Source organism: Archocentrus centrarchus, chromosome 4 (assembly GCF_007364275.1).
Source record: "Archocentrus centrarchus isolate MPI-CPG fArcCen1 chromosome 4, fArcCen1, whole genome shotgun sequence".
Lineage (NCBI taxonomy): Eukaryota > Metazoa > Chordata > Actinopteri > Cichliformes > Cichlidae > Archocentrus > Archocentrus centrarchus.
This window is the reverse complement of record NC_044349.1, coordinates 10,237,247-10,253,910: the sequence shown is the minus strand read 5'-3', so window position 1 is coordinate 10,253,910 and position 16,664 is coordinate 10,237,247. Positions and strand designations below refer to the sequence as shown.

The following is a 16,664-nucleotide window of genomic DNA, read 5'->3' as shown; positions in this document are numbered from 1 at the left end:
AATTTTGGTGTGGAATCATTCTTCCATCCATTTTCTTCTGCTTATTCAATGCAGGATTGCACGGGGGTTCTCAACAATTGTATATCAGTAACGATTTTCAACTTCAATATTTCATTCATGAGCCGATGTGTTCTTTTAATTTTCCTGAGCAGTATATTTTGATAGACAGGTAATGGCTGATTACATCTCTAACAGACATTACCAGACATAGGTGCTGACAGGGCCTCGCTGTCTGCAGATCTAATGGGCCCATGACTGACAGACAGCAGAACTGAGTTAAATGGATTTTATTGTTGTTGTTTGTTTGTTGATTTTTCTGGGATCACAGTCCATCTGTTTTTGCCAAGCAGTTTTATCATCTTTCCTACTTAGGAAAATTGGAAAGGTTACATCAGTTCCATTTCTTAATTTTTTGTTCATGTTTCATAATTTTCTCTTTATTTATTTAACTTTATTTGGTTCGACACAAAGTTATAAAAATAAATAGTACCATGTAATTATTTATACAGGTATATTTATTTTTGTCTTCATAAATATGATTTTTTTTTAGCACACAAAGCTACTTTTCACAGTGATGTGTTAGTATGAGGCACATTTACAGTACAGGTGGTTATGTTGAAATGATGAACAAAAGTCAATATGACTCAGTAATGTGGGAAATACACAGAAATTATCATTTTCTAACAATACCAGCATAAATCATATCATAACATGACCACAGTTTAAATACAGAATAAAAAAATATAAAAGACTAAGAAATAAATCATCAGTGCGCTGCAAAAGCTTTCTGTCTTTCATGTTTTGTACTGAATTTGAATGGTGACGTTGTACCCAATTTGTAGGGCACTTTTTCAGAAGCAGGAGATGATCTCTTTAACTTTGACTTACATAATTTGCATGCTTTATGTAACTGTTGCTATTTGTCCCTTTAGCCTCTGGGAACATGCAGTACATTTTCAAAGATAAAACATTTCAAAATAGCTTGTTTTGCTGTTGACATTAATGTGTCTAAGTTCATCTTAAAGGTTATTAAGCAATCTGGGCTTAAAAAGTGGCTTCTTAGAAACTTCATTTTCTGTCCTACTGCAGTATGTTACTTTCCAGCCAATCCTGAATTAGGTTGTCTATTTTGCAAGCAGTAGCAGATGTTGCATAATGACACTTCTACTGTCCTTGTTGGATCAGACACAGTAGGTTAACAACCTATGTGCCATGGTTGTTTCGTTGCAACAGCTCAGCAGTTGCTGACTTCTGACATTTTTTTGGTCCGCTATCTGATGGTCAGCACTAGCCTTTGACAGAATGCTGTTAGGGAGCAATCAGCTTAATGTTGTGGGTGAGTAAAGAATTAGCATATGTAAAGCCTGTGTTATGTCACTTCCTCGTTCTATTGAATTTTTTGGATATCGGTGTATTTGGGGGGAAAAAAAAGCCAGTAGTATTGTTCTAGAACATGTGGAAAGTGAGGCTTAGTTGGAGCTATCGGCAGTTGAAGCTTGTCGTATGGAGATTTTGGTCGTCTTGAGTGAGTACGAAGAACCTGTGCCATGCCTCCATTGAATACCCTTCCTCCTCATCGAGCGCCCCTTTGGTCTCAGCCACACGTACCTACCATTAAGGTTGTTTTCACCACAGGCATTGAGCCACCAGCCACCTGCTAGAAAGTCAAAATAGGAAACAAGTTATATCAACATTGTCCTTAGCTAAATTATTTTATTGTTTAGAAAAAAATTAATTCCTCCATCACAGGCCATTATTTACTTTATTGCTGTGGTGGTGAAAGATACTGTACTTGTGCTGAGTCAGCTTGCAAAACTTTGTACCTGTGGTATTGCGCGCACAGTTGGAGTTTTGGTGGTTGTCTGTATTTCTGTCTTTTGTGGCGAATCTCATGCCATTGGTGTTGGCCATGGTATCAGGCAGGTCACCCGAGAAATGGCTGACATGAAGAATATAGTCCTTGGAGGGACCTTCCAGTGAGAAGCGGTACTCAGCCCAGTGTTTTTCCTCCTTCCAGTCCTCCAAATCAACACGGAGGATGTAAACGCCCTCCTGTGTAAGGCTGTGAATCTTTTCTAGACCCAGCCAGAAGTCCTCTGCATGACAAATCAAATGTATTTTGTTTATATGTGGGGAAAAAAAAAAATCTCCGAAACGCTGAAGTCTCATTTTATCTTATAATGGATTAAAAGCTGTAATGAGCTTCCAACAGGCTTTGGGTCACCCATGTTACAAAAGGCATGCTGGTAGTAGCAAGTAGGTTGTAATAATTAGGCAGGTAGCTAAAAAAAAAGGGTTGCAACTAATCTTCATAGGTGAAGAGCCTTTTTGTTTTAAACAGATTATGGATGCTTGTCTGAGAATATCAAGTGCTGCAGGGAAGGCTGCCAAACTGGCTGTGTACTCAGATAATACAGGAAGTCGTTTTGTCAGTTCAGGGCTGATATTTAACAGGTACTGTTTACTGTGACCAGGGCTAAAGGAAGCACTTACAGATGCCCCCACAGCCAAGACAGTAGTCACGCCTAATGATACACCGCTGACATGGTAGATTTGTTAATTTAAAGAAAATAATTGGGAATTATTCTGATGAATTAATTGTGGTTTCAGATATTTTCAGTTTTTTTTTTTTGGGGGGGGGGTTAGAATATGGCACAACATTTTTGACAAATGAAATTTTATTATGAGTAAAGAACTGACTCTAAAATTAGGATATTTTATTAAAAAAATAAATAAATAAATAAAGTGTACTCACTTTCCAGATCTCCAAAACCCTTTTCAAATTTTTCCCACGTCTGATCAAAATCCACAGACCCATCAACCCTGCGCTGGATGACTGTTGATCCCCCTTCTATAAAAGAAATAAGAAATATATAAGGAGTTGTACAAAGTGCACACAACTTTATTCATGATTTGTCTAAATAATGTGAGGAGCATGCCATAAATGCCATTTCTCCAAAGCACTAATAAATGTCACTGCTTTTGAATACAGAAATGGTATTTAGACACCTTTGCTGAGAACTCAGAGCGCTCACCCACCTGAACTCATTTCACAGAAAACGTTGAATGGCTCTGATTGGTTTGGCTTGACAACATAGATGCCACTATTTGCTTCTCCTTTGTTAAACAGATCAGTGCAGTCCGTGGGAAAATCTGAAACAGAATGCAGAAAAGCCAAATTAATTTCTCGACTCTCCTTTTATCGAAATAAGTTTAATAGAAAAAAAATTTGGGCTCTTGGTTGTGTAGTTCAAGTAATTACCATTTGTGTCCAGGCCAGTTGAATTTACTGTCAGATATTCAAACATATCAGGAGCTGCATGGTCAGAGTCCATTGGTTTATTAGCTGTATCTTGAAAACTCTCATAGCTGAGCTGCAGGAGAATACAAATGAGTCGTTAATTTATATAATTTTAAATATATTCTTTAAGTAATTTAACAAATCAGATTCTCACAGATTTTAAGTTTTCCCTTTAAAGACACAAACTACAATGATCTCTTGTACAAGTACCTTTTCCTCCAGGTTTTTAATCTTGATTTTCTGGTAGTCAAGCTGATCATGCTGCTCCTTGACAGCTTTCAGAAGATTGGTGATTGTTTTATCTTGAGCTTCAATCACTTCCTGAAAATTACAATAATATTAGAGCTTCTTTGAGATTCATATATTGAACTCAAAGGTTTTCATGAAAAATGTACAAGAATTAAAGAAGTATTATTGTTTGTTATCCAGGTTAGCTCAGTTTATAAAATGCAGTTAAATCCATTTAACAAAAACACTGCAGCTTATCTGCTCCTCATTCAGTGGACATATCTTCTCTGCCTTATGTTGTAAAGTTTTAGCTACAGAAGCTTCTCACCTTGAGAGATGTGATTTCACCGAGCTGATCGGCAGGGGTCATGGTCTGCGACAAGCCCTTCAGCCTCTCTTCAAGGCTCCCCACCTTGCTCTGCAGTTGTGTCCGCTCCTGCAGGATGTTGTTGATCTTAGAGTTGATTTCCAATGACAAATTCTTGATTTCCTCATTGTTGGCCTTCAAGAAGTTGGTGGTCTTCTTCAACTCTTCCTCTTCTTCCTTAATCTCTGATGTGACAACTGAGAGCTGGTAAAAAGAGCGGTCAAAAATATTGAGTTTTTGGAAGATGTCGTTGATCTGTGCCTTGGTCTTATGGACGAACTCCCGTAAACTCTGGCCTAACTGAAGGAGGCCGTTTGCAAGTAGGCGAACATCGTCCAGCATGGCAAAGCGAGACCTGGTCTCAGGTTGGGTCATCGCTGTAGTGAAGGCCTGGGAAGGCTGGGTCGGATGCTCTTGTCTACCTGAGGCTTCCAAGGGGAAAGCAACAGTTGAACTGGCCAGAGCCAGCAACAGGCAAAATAGCTTTATCATGATTTTTCACTGCTTCAGCTTTACGCGTGTTTGCCTCTATGCTCTTCTCTCTACCTCTGCTGCTCAGCTAGACTTCCTAGCTGTTAAAGTGATATGAGAACAGCAGGCTGCCTCGTGTTATATACTGCCCTCTCAGTAGAGGAAGGGGGGGATTAGCCGATCATTAATTCCTACTATGTTTTTAGCTTTGTACCCCACCTCCTCCCAAATCCCCCATGACCCCTCCCTCTCCTGAACAAACAAATCACAGCAGTGAGCAAATGACATGTGTACCTCCCCCACTCTACTAACCATTTAACCCCAATCCCCTCTCCATACCACACCCTACCCCACTCTCCATCTGCGGTGCAGCACTTTAGCTGATCAGCAGAAAGCCAACAATGGCCATCGCTGTTTTGATGGATCGTCAGTCTGATCAATCTCAGACCATATAACCCTGCACTCCCTGGGCTCTGATTGATAATGCTGTGTGTAATTAATGCTCCTGGGTTTGATTTAACATCCTGCTGAATCAGCCTCACACTAGGCTCGCCCCCCCCCCCCCCCTCTCTGTTTTTGTATTGGGATGGGACTGAGTCTGTCATATGTGCCAGGGTCGACCTCTGGGGCATGAATAATTTCAGAGAGTTTGAATAGGATGTACTCACCACAGTTTTATTGCTCACTCTTGTCATTTTTTTTTCTCCAGGTGTGTCATGGCATGTGTGTGTCATGGCATGTATGTGTGTGTGTGTGTTTTGTTTTTTTCTTCTTTTTAATGACACTGGATGTGAAATGGGGGATATATATAGTTTTCTGATTAGCTTGCAGCTTTTAAAGAATTGCTCCTGTGCACTGAGTTCAGTCATAAAAGAAAACAGTCTTTATGGGAAACTCTTAGTAAGTTGTTTCACGCAGTCTTACAGTGGAAGTGAAATATGCTGACCTTCAACTGCAGTGGATGGTGGAACTAATCTGTAAAAATGTCTTGCTGTAATATTTTACTAGAGTATAAATATTGTAGTTTTGGCATAGTTATGCATTTCTGTGTTTAAAAAATAAAGCCAATAGTTTAATGCTTGAAATTGTCCATAAAAACATACATTTTTACATAGATTTAGTATTTGTCCCCGTTTTGCTTTTTAGCTTTTCTGTTAATTGGTGTTAGCTTAGACTGTTACATTAACTGTTACTGCACATTAAAATACCGCACAGTCATCATAATGAGCTTGCTAGTAATTTGTGGTTGTACGGATTTATTACCTCAGCTTGGAGTGATTGCTGCGGGTGGTGAGGAAATGAAGAACTGAGTAAACGGGCCAGAAATCTGCTTTATTGTCATAAAGTTGGTAACAATATTTAGTCTCCATTCCAGTACAGTGGTTAATGTTGTGGCTTGAGAGTTAACATCTAACCTCCCCTGCTGGAGCCATTCATTTTCATTCTAAACTAGTTAATTGCAGTTTTTATTTTAATATAAATCAGACTTATGCCCACACTAGCATCCTGTTGGATAACCTGCTGGACTGTCAAAGGATGGCCGTTACTGAGTGTTTGCTTTAAACAGTCAGAGTAATGCTTAAATCTTTCATCTGAATGCTTAAATCGTCAAATAATTGTTCAGGTGTTAAGTGTAAAGATTTTGCAGAAACATTACTAGAGCTACTGATGTCTTGGGTTTTTTTTTCTTGCCCACATCTGGTTCTGCGTTAGGGTCTTGTGTGTGATTTATGTTTTTATAGAGGGCAGAAGTGACATCTGATCTCAAATAGTCACTCAAGAGGCATGTAGAGACATATTCTGATGTACCTAAATATCTCACTGTATGTTGGCCTGTGGTTGACAGGACTGCTCTTCTGTATTGGTTAATTAGTAGTATGGGACCTTGGTGGTTAAGTGGAAATTGCCTCCATTTAATGCATTTGGGTTCATTTTTCACCTCTTGATGTTTGTCCACACATATTTTTTTTAACTTATAAAGACCAAGGTTGGGTTATACCAAGAGTAAAAAGGAAACTCTCAAACTAGTCTAGAACAGTTGATTTACTGCATGATTTTATTGTGTTATCAGTCCTGAAGCATATATGAAAGATCTATAAAAGCAATAGACACTGTCTAACAGAGTGAATGTTTGGGACTTGTGGAGTGTAATCTATTTCTACCAGGTCGTGTAGATCAATTTAGTAGCACTTAAGAGTGCTACTAAATTAAACATACTGTCTCTAAGGTGATTGATCTAATGTGCTTTTCATTTGCCAGGATGAAAAATGTCAAATTTGGGCTATTGTCAATATTTATGAATAATTATTCATAGCATAGTCACGTTTTCATGGAAGCTTTCCAAGCCATTGGGACATTTGTACATGCTGTTTTTGTTGGTTTTGCAAAGAAGTTTAAACTTTCTCTTTTTCTTTTGCCATAGCCAGATTTAACACAGCTTATAATGACTTCTTAATACTGCTTCTTTATTGTTACAGGTAAAAAAAAAAATTCTACATGTTGTGACATGTGAATTGTCATCTAGTTTGTTTATAAGAAAACTTCTTATTTTGAGTCTCTAAACAATGACAATTTTCCCTTATAGAGCCCCTCAGCTCAAAATAGCAACTGTGCATAAGTGCCATCTGCATTGTCAAGTTTGCTTGCATGTGTAATTATTAACTGAAGTTGAATCGGATGAGATAAACTGACCAATCAGGGATGCTTCCATTTGTGCTTCATATTTCAGGTTTGGCACAGACATGTTGGGGTCTATTTCAGTTCAGGTTCAGTAGTCTGCTCCAAAACAGCCATGACAATTGCTGTGACATGTTAGATGGATGTTAACAGAGGAAGAGATGGATTCAAATTTTAATCGTTAGACAAAGTTTCCCACGATTCCTTGTAACTTGTGGTTCCAGCTGTGGTCTCTGTGGGACCATCCCCCATAGAATCGACTACGTCATTGTGGTTTGTCAGCTGATCCCAGGTTACTTTACTCTTCCTATTCTGGGGCCTCCTCCCCAGTATGTAACTAGTGTAGTACACTCACTTTGGCAATAATGAATGGGATTGTGAAGTAAAACAACAGATTCATCAGGTGTCAATAGGTGTCATGCATATTAATTAATTGCACAAGACTTCGAATATAAACTGAAGCAGAGTCTCAATTATTGGCAGATTTTATGGTGCATTATATCACATGGAAGACATTCTTATGAAGTGGCAGTTTATAAAATTGCAAAAATAACACCTGAAATTGGAAAGTTTTGCCCAGGGCCCTCAACAGATTCTTCTGGTTTCTTTTTTTTTTTTTGCACTAAATTACTGAGAATAATGCCAAGCTCTCAGTACCCATCTTAAAGGGTTAGAAATAATTTCAGACAGTTAATCTCCTTCTATAGTGATTTATACACTTCTCATTCCCCTCTCATCTAACCCATTTTGAAAAGCAAAGTCTAGCTTTTACCTTCCATGGTTATTGACAGGCCAAGCCTCCCGTATGTACCAATCAGAATATGGTTTACCTACTATGGGTGCCTTGTCCCTTTTTAATTGATCAGTTCATGGAAGCTGATGTAACAGTGGTAGGTAAGTAGGTCAAGCACTTTTCGAGACACTTGGTTATTAAAGTAAAAGGTCATTAATCCTCTTGACTTAGTCAAATGATATGGCCATTGTTATTAGTCATTCTGGATTATTTTTTTAAAATCTGTATCTGATAAGGTGCTATGCAGTATTATAAGATGAGCCGCATTAAAGTTACCACTTTATTTAGATTTTTTTCTAAAATAGTTTACTTTTTAGTTTAATAGTTTAATGCTGCTCACTGAATACATTTTAAGGCCTGAAAAAAAAATGTTAAAAATAAGAGTCTGTATGTTTACATTGATTTCACTTGCAAAAAGATTGCATTATAAAGCTAAATTATTCTGAGATTTGTCATATAGATGATAATTTTTTTCTCTGATTTATTCCTGTCTCTTAATTGCAGTGTGACAACATCTCTGATGTGCCTTTTTTTTTCTTCTCTTTGTGTCTGTGCACTTGAATGTATATTTTTCAGAAATCTGCTGTATGTGAACCCTCAGAGTCTTAACTTTGCCAACCGCCAAGGCTCCGCCCGCAACATCACCGTGAAAGTGCAATTTATGAACGGAGAAGATCCAAGCAACGCAATGCCGGTACACAGCAACTTTCCAAAACATCAGGATTCTTGATTTTGAACTGATCTTAGTCAAATCAGTCATGCTATGAATGTTAGCTCTCAGCCAACGTCTTAGTGCTTTGGCAACTTTAGATTTTGACTATTTTCAGTTTTCTGTTGATGAATTAGGTGACACATATCAATAGGTTGCTAATTATAAGATGGCTTTTTTTTCTTTTTCTTTTTTTTACTGTAAAACTGTTGTTATTTATTCCTCAGGTAATATTTGGGAAGTCAAGTTGTGCAGATTTCTATAAAGAGGCCTACACTGCAGTGGTGTACCACAACAGGTGTGTTTTGGTTTAAACAATTTGCCTAGTGTGCTGTAGCAAAAGTATAATCAAAATCTACTGGAGCTGTACAAAAATGCTCAACATAAGCATAAAGTCTACTCTTTTTTTTTTTTTTTTTTTTTTTTTTTTTTTTTTTAAAGAAATGGGTTAAGTTAATTTTTAGATGGTGTCAAGTGGTGCTCCCTCTGTCTCTAAGGGGTCTTCATTTTATCACTAGTTTAAATAGGTTTTATGACAGTGAGTGGGCTGTCATTTATGACACCTTCAAGGCTAAAATTAATCAACCTATAAATAATGTACCAGTGTGATTAGTAAGTCATTTGCTATTGGCTTTGAGATTAGTAGATTGCCCAGCCAATAACTCATTATCATTTCCAATAAAAGTTTCTCCTGACGCTGTTCTTGTTCCAGGATTTTTCTTTTTCTGGTCCGTAACCAAATTGTTTCTTCCCATGGGAAGTAAGTTCCCTTCTGTGACCCTTTTAAGCAGTTTTGGTTATTTCCATCCTTGAGGCTATCTCGGTGGATCTGTTGATAGGCGTACTGTAGTTGTGGGCTGTTTGTTTCTGAGCAGGCAAAGTTTTCTCCCGAGAGACTCTAAAGAATCCAGCTGAAGTGAATAATGATGTGTTTATATAATTTATTTGTTTTTAGATCACTTGAACCCCTGCTTTGCCTTGAGATAAATATTCCCAAGTTAAAAATTGAGGGATGGAAATGGAATATGTTTACAAGTCAATTGATATAAATATTTGTAATCGCTGGGGTGAAAATTGAGTATGTAAGCCTGTTTAGTCAGTTTATTAAAACAAGGGGCTTACCGTATTCAATTAGCTCTCTAAAAGCCTTCTGGGAAAGCAATTTAAAAATCCTCTACATAATGCTGACTTGTTCTCTGTTCAGAAACATATCCTGGTTACCACTATTGAAGAGGTCTTAACCAATGAGCAGGCACTCAGCAGAGAAACGTACTTGATGCAATTAAGGAACTATTGAAGTGTTACCCATTACCCTTTGCCTAAGTTCTGCTTATATTACATGTTCAGACAGTGGCAGATCCATAGTTATAGTGGCTATAGCTAGAACCGTTAGGCAAGTAGCAGCCTGAACTGTATAACCTGCCTACACAGTTTGATAGATTGGTTGGCAGCCACTCAAAAGAGGTTTGTCCTTAATTATCTGGATATAAAGCAGTTTGTAACACTCATTAATTGTTTTTATGTTTTTTTTTCTTCAATAATTGATGCAGATCCCCCGACTTTCATGACGAGGTTAAGATCAAACTGCCTGCCTCTCTGTCAGACCACCACCACATTCTCTTCACCTTTTACCATGTCAGCTGCCAGCAGAAGCAGAACACACCGCTGGAGACCCCTGTGGGATACACGGTAGGTAAAATAATGATAATGCACAAGCCCACATAAAACCTCCATTTGTAAAAAATAAATAAATAATGAAAGAAATTGAAAAATACAGAATAGAATATTTTACAAATAATTTGAAAGTGTTATCTAACTGAAAATGGCACAAGTATAACATATCAAAGGGTAAAACTGATTTTCTTTTTTTTTTTTTTTTCTTTTTTTTTTTTTTTAAAGAAATTTTTCCACAACCTACAAATCTTTTTCAAAACAGGGTCACTCGCACTCTGGCTCTGGTGAGTTTAGGTGATGTATATGTAAATTTACATGTGTTTTCTTTCTTCTTCAATCTCGCTTTTTTGTGTAGTGGATTCCCATGTTGCAGAATGGCCGTCTGCGGACGGGACACTTCTGTCTGCCCGTGTCTCTCGAAAAACCACCCCAGTCCTACTCTGTTCTCTCCCCAGATGTAAGATGCAATTTTTAAGCTTCTGTTGAATGAAACAAGCATAATGCACAGAGATAATCTAAAAGGGAATTTGTAATAATCTTTTGAGAATCAAATGGAACTAGTGTGCTATACATGGGATTCCCAGAAATCATTATTATATAATACTATATTCGAAGCAAATCAGATTACCTGGCCTTTCCCTTTCGTTGTTATGCAACTGCTACTCAGATTTACTTGCCTGTTATTGTACTTCAGGTCCCTCTCCCAGGCATGAAGTGGGTGGACAACCATCGAGGAGTATTCAATGTGGAAGTGGTGGCTGTTTCAACCATCCACACACAGGTAATAGTACTCAATACAGCAGCTAACAGTGTTATGGACATTTTTCAGGTTTACCTTGTTAACCTGTCATCTGCCTTCATCTTAACCGTCTTTACTGTGATCATCTGTGTGTCCTGGATTGTAAATCCTTATATTACCAACATAACCTGTTATTTCGAAATAAAGAGACAGATTTATTATTGTAATGTGACTTAAAATGTTTAAAATGCTCACCTAAAGTTAAGAGAAACAACCCCACATCAATTTCACATTTAAACTGTAATTTCTTCCCAGCACCAGTTCATTAGGTGGTGACTCTTACCTTGCCAGTAATTTACTGAGGTCTACTCCATCTCTGATTCGACTGTGGCGTTTGGGGGGGGGGGGCTTGACCGTTGCCTCCAGGAACCCAGTTGGAACTAATGTGCTCATAAATCACTGTTCCTGGCACAGCTTAGACTTGCTGGATTCTCCTGTGTACTTGTAGTAATGTTCGCCTTGCGGTTTTTACTCAGTGAGCCAACTTGCTGGTTTAGCAAAGAATACAGACGACTAGATCCAAGCTTACTTTTATCAACTTTCTTCCCATGTAGCTTTTTCAACCTTCTACACGGTTGTTTTTTAATTCTTGCCCTCTTTTTTCTTTTTGTTAATTTTTGTTGCATTTCTCTCTTCTGTCGTTTTTCCATCCATTTCTCTGTGTTTGCCATTTCCATATTTTGGTGCCAACATTAATATTTTTACCCCAAAATTTCTGCATCGTCTGCAACCCCATTCCTCCAACTCTCCATCCTTAGGACCAGTACCTGGATAAGTTCTTTGCACTGGTACATGCCCTGGATGAGCACATGTTCCCAGTCAGGATCGGAGACATGCGCATCATGGAGAACAACCTGGAGGCCGAGCTCAAGTCTAGCATTGCAGCACTCAACTCCTCCCAGCTGGAACCAGTAGTTCGATTCCTTCACCTTCTGTTGGACAAGTTGGTGTTGCTGGTCGTGCGGCCACCAGTCATTGCTGGACAGATAGGTATGATAAAGGGCTGCACTAGATAAAAATGAAAAGCAACTCTTGAGTTATTTTTAGAGACGCTTGTAAGTGATCACCCACTGTATTCTGTGCAGTAGTACTACCAGAAAACTCTGTCTGTCTTTAGTGAATCTTGGGCAAGCATGTTTCGAGGTGATGGCCTCCATCGTGAACCGGCTTCATAAGTACCTGGACACCAGCCAGGACATGCACGGCCGCAACAGCCTGCTGTCCTCTTACATCCACTACGTCTTCCGCCTGCCCAGCACCGACCCCAACTCACCCTCACCAGGTATTTCACAGTGAATACAATCTCCCTCTATTTTTCTTTATTCTGCATCTTTTGTTTTCTCCTTTTAAGTTAACCCCTTTTAACCCCTCAGCTCACCCTCAGTGGGTATCTGTGACCAAATCTTCCTGCCATAATTTTATTTTTCAATTTCTTTTCATCTTTTACTTTTTTCCTCCCACATCCATTTTTGTCTTCTGCCTGCTCAACACAGACACCAACTCATCCTCATCAGGTAGATATGGTCAGCTGCTGTACATTGTTTCACCCTTTGAACAAAAAGTTCATGTATGTAAAGTCAAACGTGGTGGGTTGTACAGGCGTATTTTTTTTGCAGCATCTTTAGTTGTCAAACCATCCACTGCCACTGTATGAATGTGTTAAGAAACTACTCTTAATTAATGGGTTCACTAATGTATGGTTAGGTCTAGTGGCACATTCCAATCCCAGTTTTCTTCCTTTGTGTGTTGCCCAAGGCCCAGGAGGGTTGGGAGGTTCGGTTCACTATGCCACCATGGCTCGCTCAGCTGTTCGACCGGCCAGCCTTAATCTCAACCGCTCCCGTAGTCTTAGCAACAGTAACCCCGACATCTCCGGTACACCCACCTCTCCCGACGATGAGGTCCGCTCCATCATTGGCAGCAAGGTAAGGTCTTCAGTCATACATGAGCCTGTAACTTCTCTTTCTCTCAATGGTCCGTCAGTTTTCTGTTAAATCATTAATGAAGTGCTCAAATTTTTACGTGTGGTTCAAATGTGGGCAGATCCCACGCTCATATTTTTGAGCACTTTGCTCTGAATTTGGCTCATCCATACTCAACGTGAATGTCAGATATTGTAGTTAATTATTTAACATTGCTGTAATGTAGGTGCTCTTGCTTTGTGATGTATTTTTTAGACAGACTCTGAATCTGTATTTCTTAACCTACACAAGGTAGGGGCCTCCCTCTGCTCAGTGACCCAAAGTTTTATCAACATGTAAACCGCATGTGAATTGTGCAAACATGAGCTTGGACATCTTATCTCTCCAACCGCTGTACCAGCAACCTGTCTCACACACATAGACACAATCTCACAGGTTCATTTATACACAAATAATGCTTATTATGCATTGTGAAAAATGTACATTGTATTTAGCTTAAAGTCAAATCAGTCAAGAATATTAATATTAAATATTGTGTCAATAATCATCTTTTTTAAAAACTCTCTTTATTGGTTTTCCTTGTTCCTTTTTATTTCATTTTATTTATCTGATCTCATGTATTTTGTCTCATATAATTTGTGATTTCCCACTTCAAACATTTTTTTTTTTATTTAACCCCCTCAAAAAAAATGTGAACAGTGAGTGAATGATGTAATGTGCCTTTCTAATGGTTTTGCTGTACTTGTAACCATGACATGATGGATGCAGCCCCCTCTTTTTTTGAGGAATGTTCCCTTTTACTGCTAATACTTAACTAAACCTTTCTTCTCTTGTCTCTGAGGGAGGGGTAGTTTTATTTTTTATATATATATATATATATATATATATATATATATATATATATATATATATATATATATATATATATATATATATATATATATATATATTTATTTATTTATTTATTTTTACACAGAGAAAGAAAGGGAAGGAGAGAGAACTTTTGTGCTTTGCTCCTCTGTGGTGTTGATTTTTAATTTACTGACAGCTAACCTTTTTGAGGCCCTTGGCATCTTCCAGCTGTCCTGACCTCTGAACCTCTTTAACTTGTCATTATTCCTTCCCTCCCCCCCCGTGCTGCTCGCTTGTTCCCTTGCTTCCTGCCTGCCTTGTGTCCTTTGACCTTGGCACCCCTAGGGCTTAGACCGATCCAACTCGTGGGTGAACACCATGGGCTCTAAGAGTGCCCCCTGGGGATCCAGCCCTGGGTCCGCTCCAGAAACCATGCAGGTGGTTTTATGAATGCCCCGTCCTCCACTTTGCCTCACTACAAAAACAACCTACACTTAAGGGATACTGATATATTTGGAGTTTTGGCTTATTTGTGTGCTTTGCTGGAATCATTATTAGGGAGGTATATCAGGTACATTGGGCAGTTTTTATCCATTCTAAGGTTTTTCATTTTTATGTCTTTTTTTTTTTTTTTTTAAATTTGTTTGTTTCTTTTTGTCATGCTCACATCTTTCATTTATAGATTCAGCCTGTCCTTAAAGCTGTTTACAGTGGTTTTAAGTAACCTGACTGTGATGGCAACCACATTTTGCTTTATTTATCCAAAGTACAGAGATTTCTAAACCATGCACAAAGTGGCTAGTATCAAAGACACTAAAGACAAAGACAGAAAAGACCAAAACTTCAGAATATTACAGTATTCTGTTTAAACCTCAAGTCACAACCCTCCCATTAATCCCATACGTGGGAGTCACAGCCGCCTCCATGACCCTCCTGTCACGTTAGTCTCAGGTATCAATGCTCTTTGCTTATCACATCTAACACCTCTTTTTCTCTGTACCTGCATGAAAAGTAGTCTAAATCCAGATATTGCAATGCCAATTTTGAACTGAGGCCAGAGCAATCCATGGCAGCAATTTCTCAGAGATTGGTACCCTTCCATCTGGGTTTACAGTGGTCAGGTGTCCCTATACCTAAACCCAACACAGTCTTTCTGTGTGTATGAATTTCACAGAGAATTGTTGGGGTGGTAGAGAAAAAAAGAGTTGCGTTAGAAATCTATCAGCAGACTAGATGTTTTTTTATCTTTACCTTTGAAAACTTTTTATTTCCTTTTTTTTTTTTTTTTTTTTTTTTTTTTTTTTCTTCTTCTGGATTTCCTCTGCTCTCAGCTAGTTAACCTGCATGACCTTCTCCTAACACCCCCCTGCATTTCAACCACCATTCATTTATTTCTGGAGCATGGTATATCTGTGAGTGTGACTGTGTGTCTACATGTGTGCAGTCTTTGTCTGCTCCACTTTCCATCTTAATGTTAAGTCCTCTGTCACTTTACGTTGTCATAACATATTAATTTACACAAAGGTAAAACTAAATTGGCATACTGTAGCCATAGAAGCACACATAGCTTACCACATGAAATGTGGCACATAGAGCACATACATGATAAGCATTTAACATCAGATTTAGTTTTATTTTAATCTACCTATAATAAAACCTTTGATTGCATCTGTAAGGTCTTGTATTTACCTGGAGGGATGCAGAATGGCTCATCATTAAGCAATTAGCTATACTGTGAACAAAAGGATTATTAATGTCGGGACTTCACCTGATCACACTTTATGCAGCCATTTTGCATCTCTACCATAAGATGCTCAAACTATTGACGTATCAACTGTGTTAGATTACGGGTACAACACTTTTCAAGTGTTGCAGCCCTGTCCTGTGTCTGTTGTTTTGTGTCTTCATGTATGAAAATGTCCAACAGTTCACAAAAGTGTGACGTGTGTGGGTGTGTGGGGGTGTGTTACTCAGCGCGCACACGTTTGCCTGTGTGCTGAGAAAAAAGGTGCAACCCCACTCTCTCGTTGCTCCTCCACTAACCTTGCTGTCACCGTTCCATTCATCCCACTCATAGGCCATGGAGCGCTGTGGCAATCGCATGTCTTCGCACACTGAGAGCGCCAGTTTCTTGCAAACTTTAACAGGACGGTTGCCCACAAAAAAGGTAGAGCCACTTGCACTGGGGGAGGAGCCGACCCTCAGCCACCTCTTGTCCTCCTCACCTGTCTTGTCTGTGGATGTGTGCCTCTGGGTTGATTGATGTTGTATTTGGTTGTTGTGGAGTCTTGTTGAATGCTGTATGTCACCGATCTGCCTCTTGTTCTGAATATGTTGGGGAATTTTTGATGTAATGTGAATGTTGGTTGTAATCTGGCTAACACTGACTGTTGTGCAGTGAGCTGTAGTCTCGGAAGTCTTTGTCCACTCAGTCAGAGAGTGCAAATGGTATTTGGTTTTCATTTAAGAAAATCCAATACTGTTTGATTTTCAGTCAGGTGCTATGGTGCCATAGGAGATATTATACCAGCAAACACACAGACAGGTGGGTTGTTTAGTATTTATCAGCATAAATCAAAATATTTCATATTTACTTTGGTTGGAAAAAGTAGATTCAGAAAAAGAGCTTTTAAACCTGGTCTAGTTTAATTGGTGGTTTATACCAAGCAGTTTTCAGATTATACTGACTAATGTGCAGAAGTAAAAACAGATTGTGTCTACTGTAATGACTTTAAACGTTTAAGAAAATGTTTCTTTTCAGTAGGCAGTATGATACACGTTTAAAATGATATGTTTAAAGTTTGACTGTAAGTCAGATCATGCCCCTTTCAAGACTTGCCAGTCTGGTCAAAAGTCAGTATGTTAGCCAGAC

At 38.6% G+C, this 16,664-nt stretch overlaps 2 protein-coding genes across 15 annotated transcripts in view; one reads left to right on the top strand and one right to left on the bottom strand.

Moving 5' to 3' along the window:
* Positions 1-16,664, top strand: part of dock7 (dedicator of cytokinesis 7) — a 45,466-nt gene that overhangs the window by 12,215 nt on the left and 16,587 nt on the right. For 5 of the 13 annotated variants that reach the window (XR_004019867.1, XM_030727176.1, XM_030727175.1 and 2 more), the window contains exons 15-24: positions 8,413-8,530; positions 8,773-8,843; positions 10,096-10,234; positions 10,575-10,676; positions 10,914-11,000; positions 11,777-12,008; positions 12,136-12,300; positions 12,512-12,532; positions 12,774-12,943; positions 15,870-15,959. Coding sequence is in view for 12 of the 13 variants with exons in the window: in XM_030727176.1 (XP_030583036.1) it covers positions 8,413-8,530; positions 8,773-8,843; positions 10,096-10,234; positions 10,575-10,676; positions 10,914-11,000; positions 11,777-12,008; positions 12,136-12,300; positions 12,512-12,532; positions 12,774-12,943; positions 15,870-15,959 (1,195 nt within the window). In the remaining variant the exon portion in view is untranslated. Of the gene's footprint in view, positions 1-8,412; positions 8,531-8,772; positions 8,844-10,095; positions 10,235-10,574; positions 10,677-10,913; positions 11,001-11,776; positions 12,009-12,135; positions 12,301-12,511; positions 12,533-12,773; positions 12,944-14,137; positions 14,231-15,869; positions 15,960-16,664 lie in introns of all 13 variants that reach the window. The other 8 variants (XM_030727177.1, XM_030727179.1, XM_030727178.1 and 5 more) reach the window with 4 other exon arrangements.
* On the bottom strand, positions 498-4,468 carry angptl3 (angiopoietin-like 3). 2 transcript variants are annotated; one of them, XM_030727185.1, is made up of 7 exons: positions 3,858-4,468; positions 3,512-3,622; positions 3,263-3,374; positions 3,040-3,153; positions 2,756-2,851; positions 1,824-2,096; positions 498-1,657 (listed from the first exon to the last, which is right to left on the bottom strand). In XM_030727185.1, the coding sequence occupies exons 1-7, from the start codon at positions 4,386-4,388 to the stop codon at positions 1,470-1,472; spliced, it is 1,425 nt and encodes a 474-aa protein (XP_030583045.1). In that variant the 5' UTR covers positions 4,389-4,468; the 3' UTR covers positions 498-1,469. The 2 variants fall into 2 exon arrangements, with proteins under 2 accessions (XP_030583045.1, XP_030583046.1); XM_030727186.1 differs by having other exon boundaries at positions 498-1,654.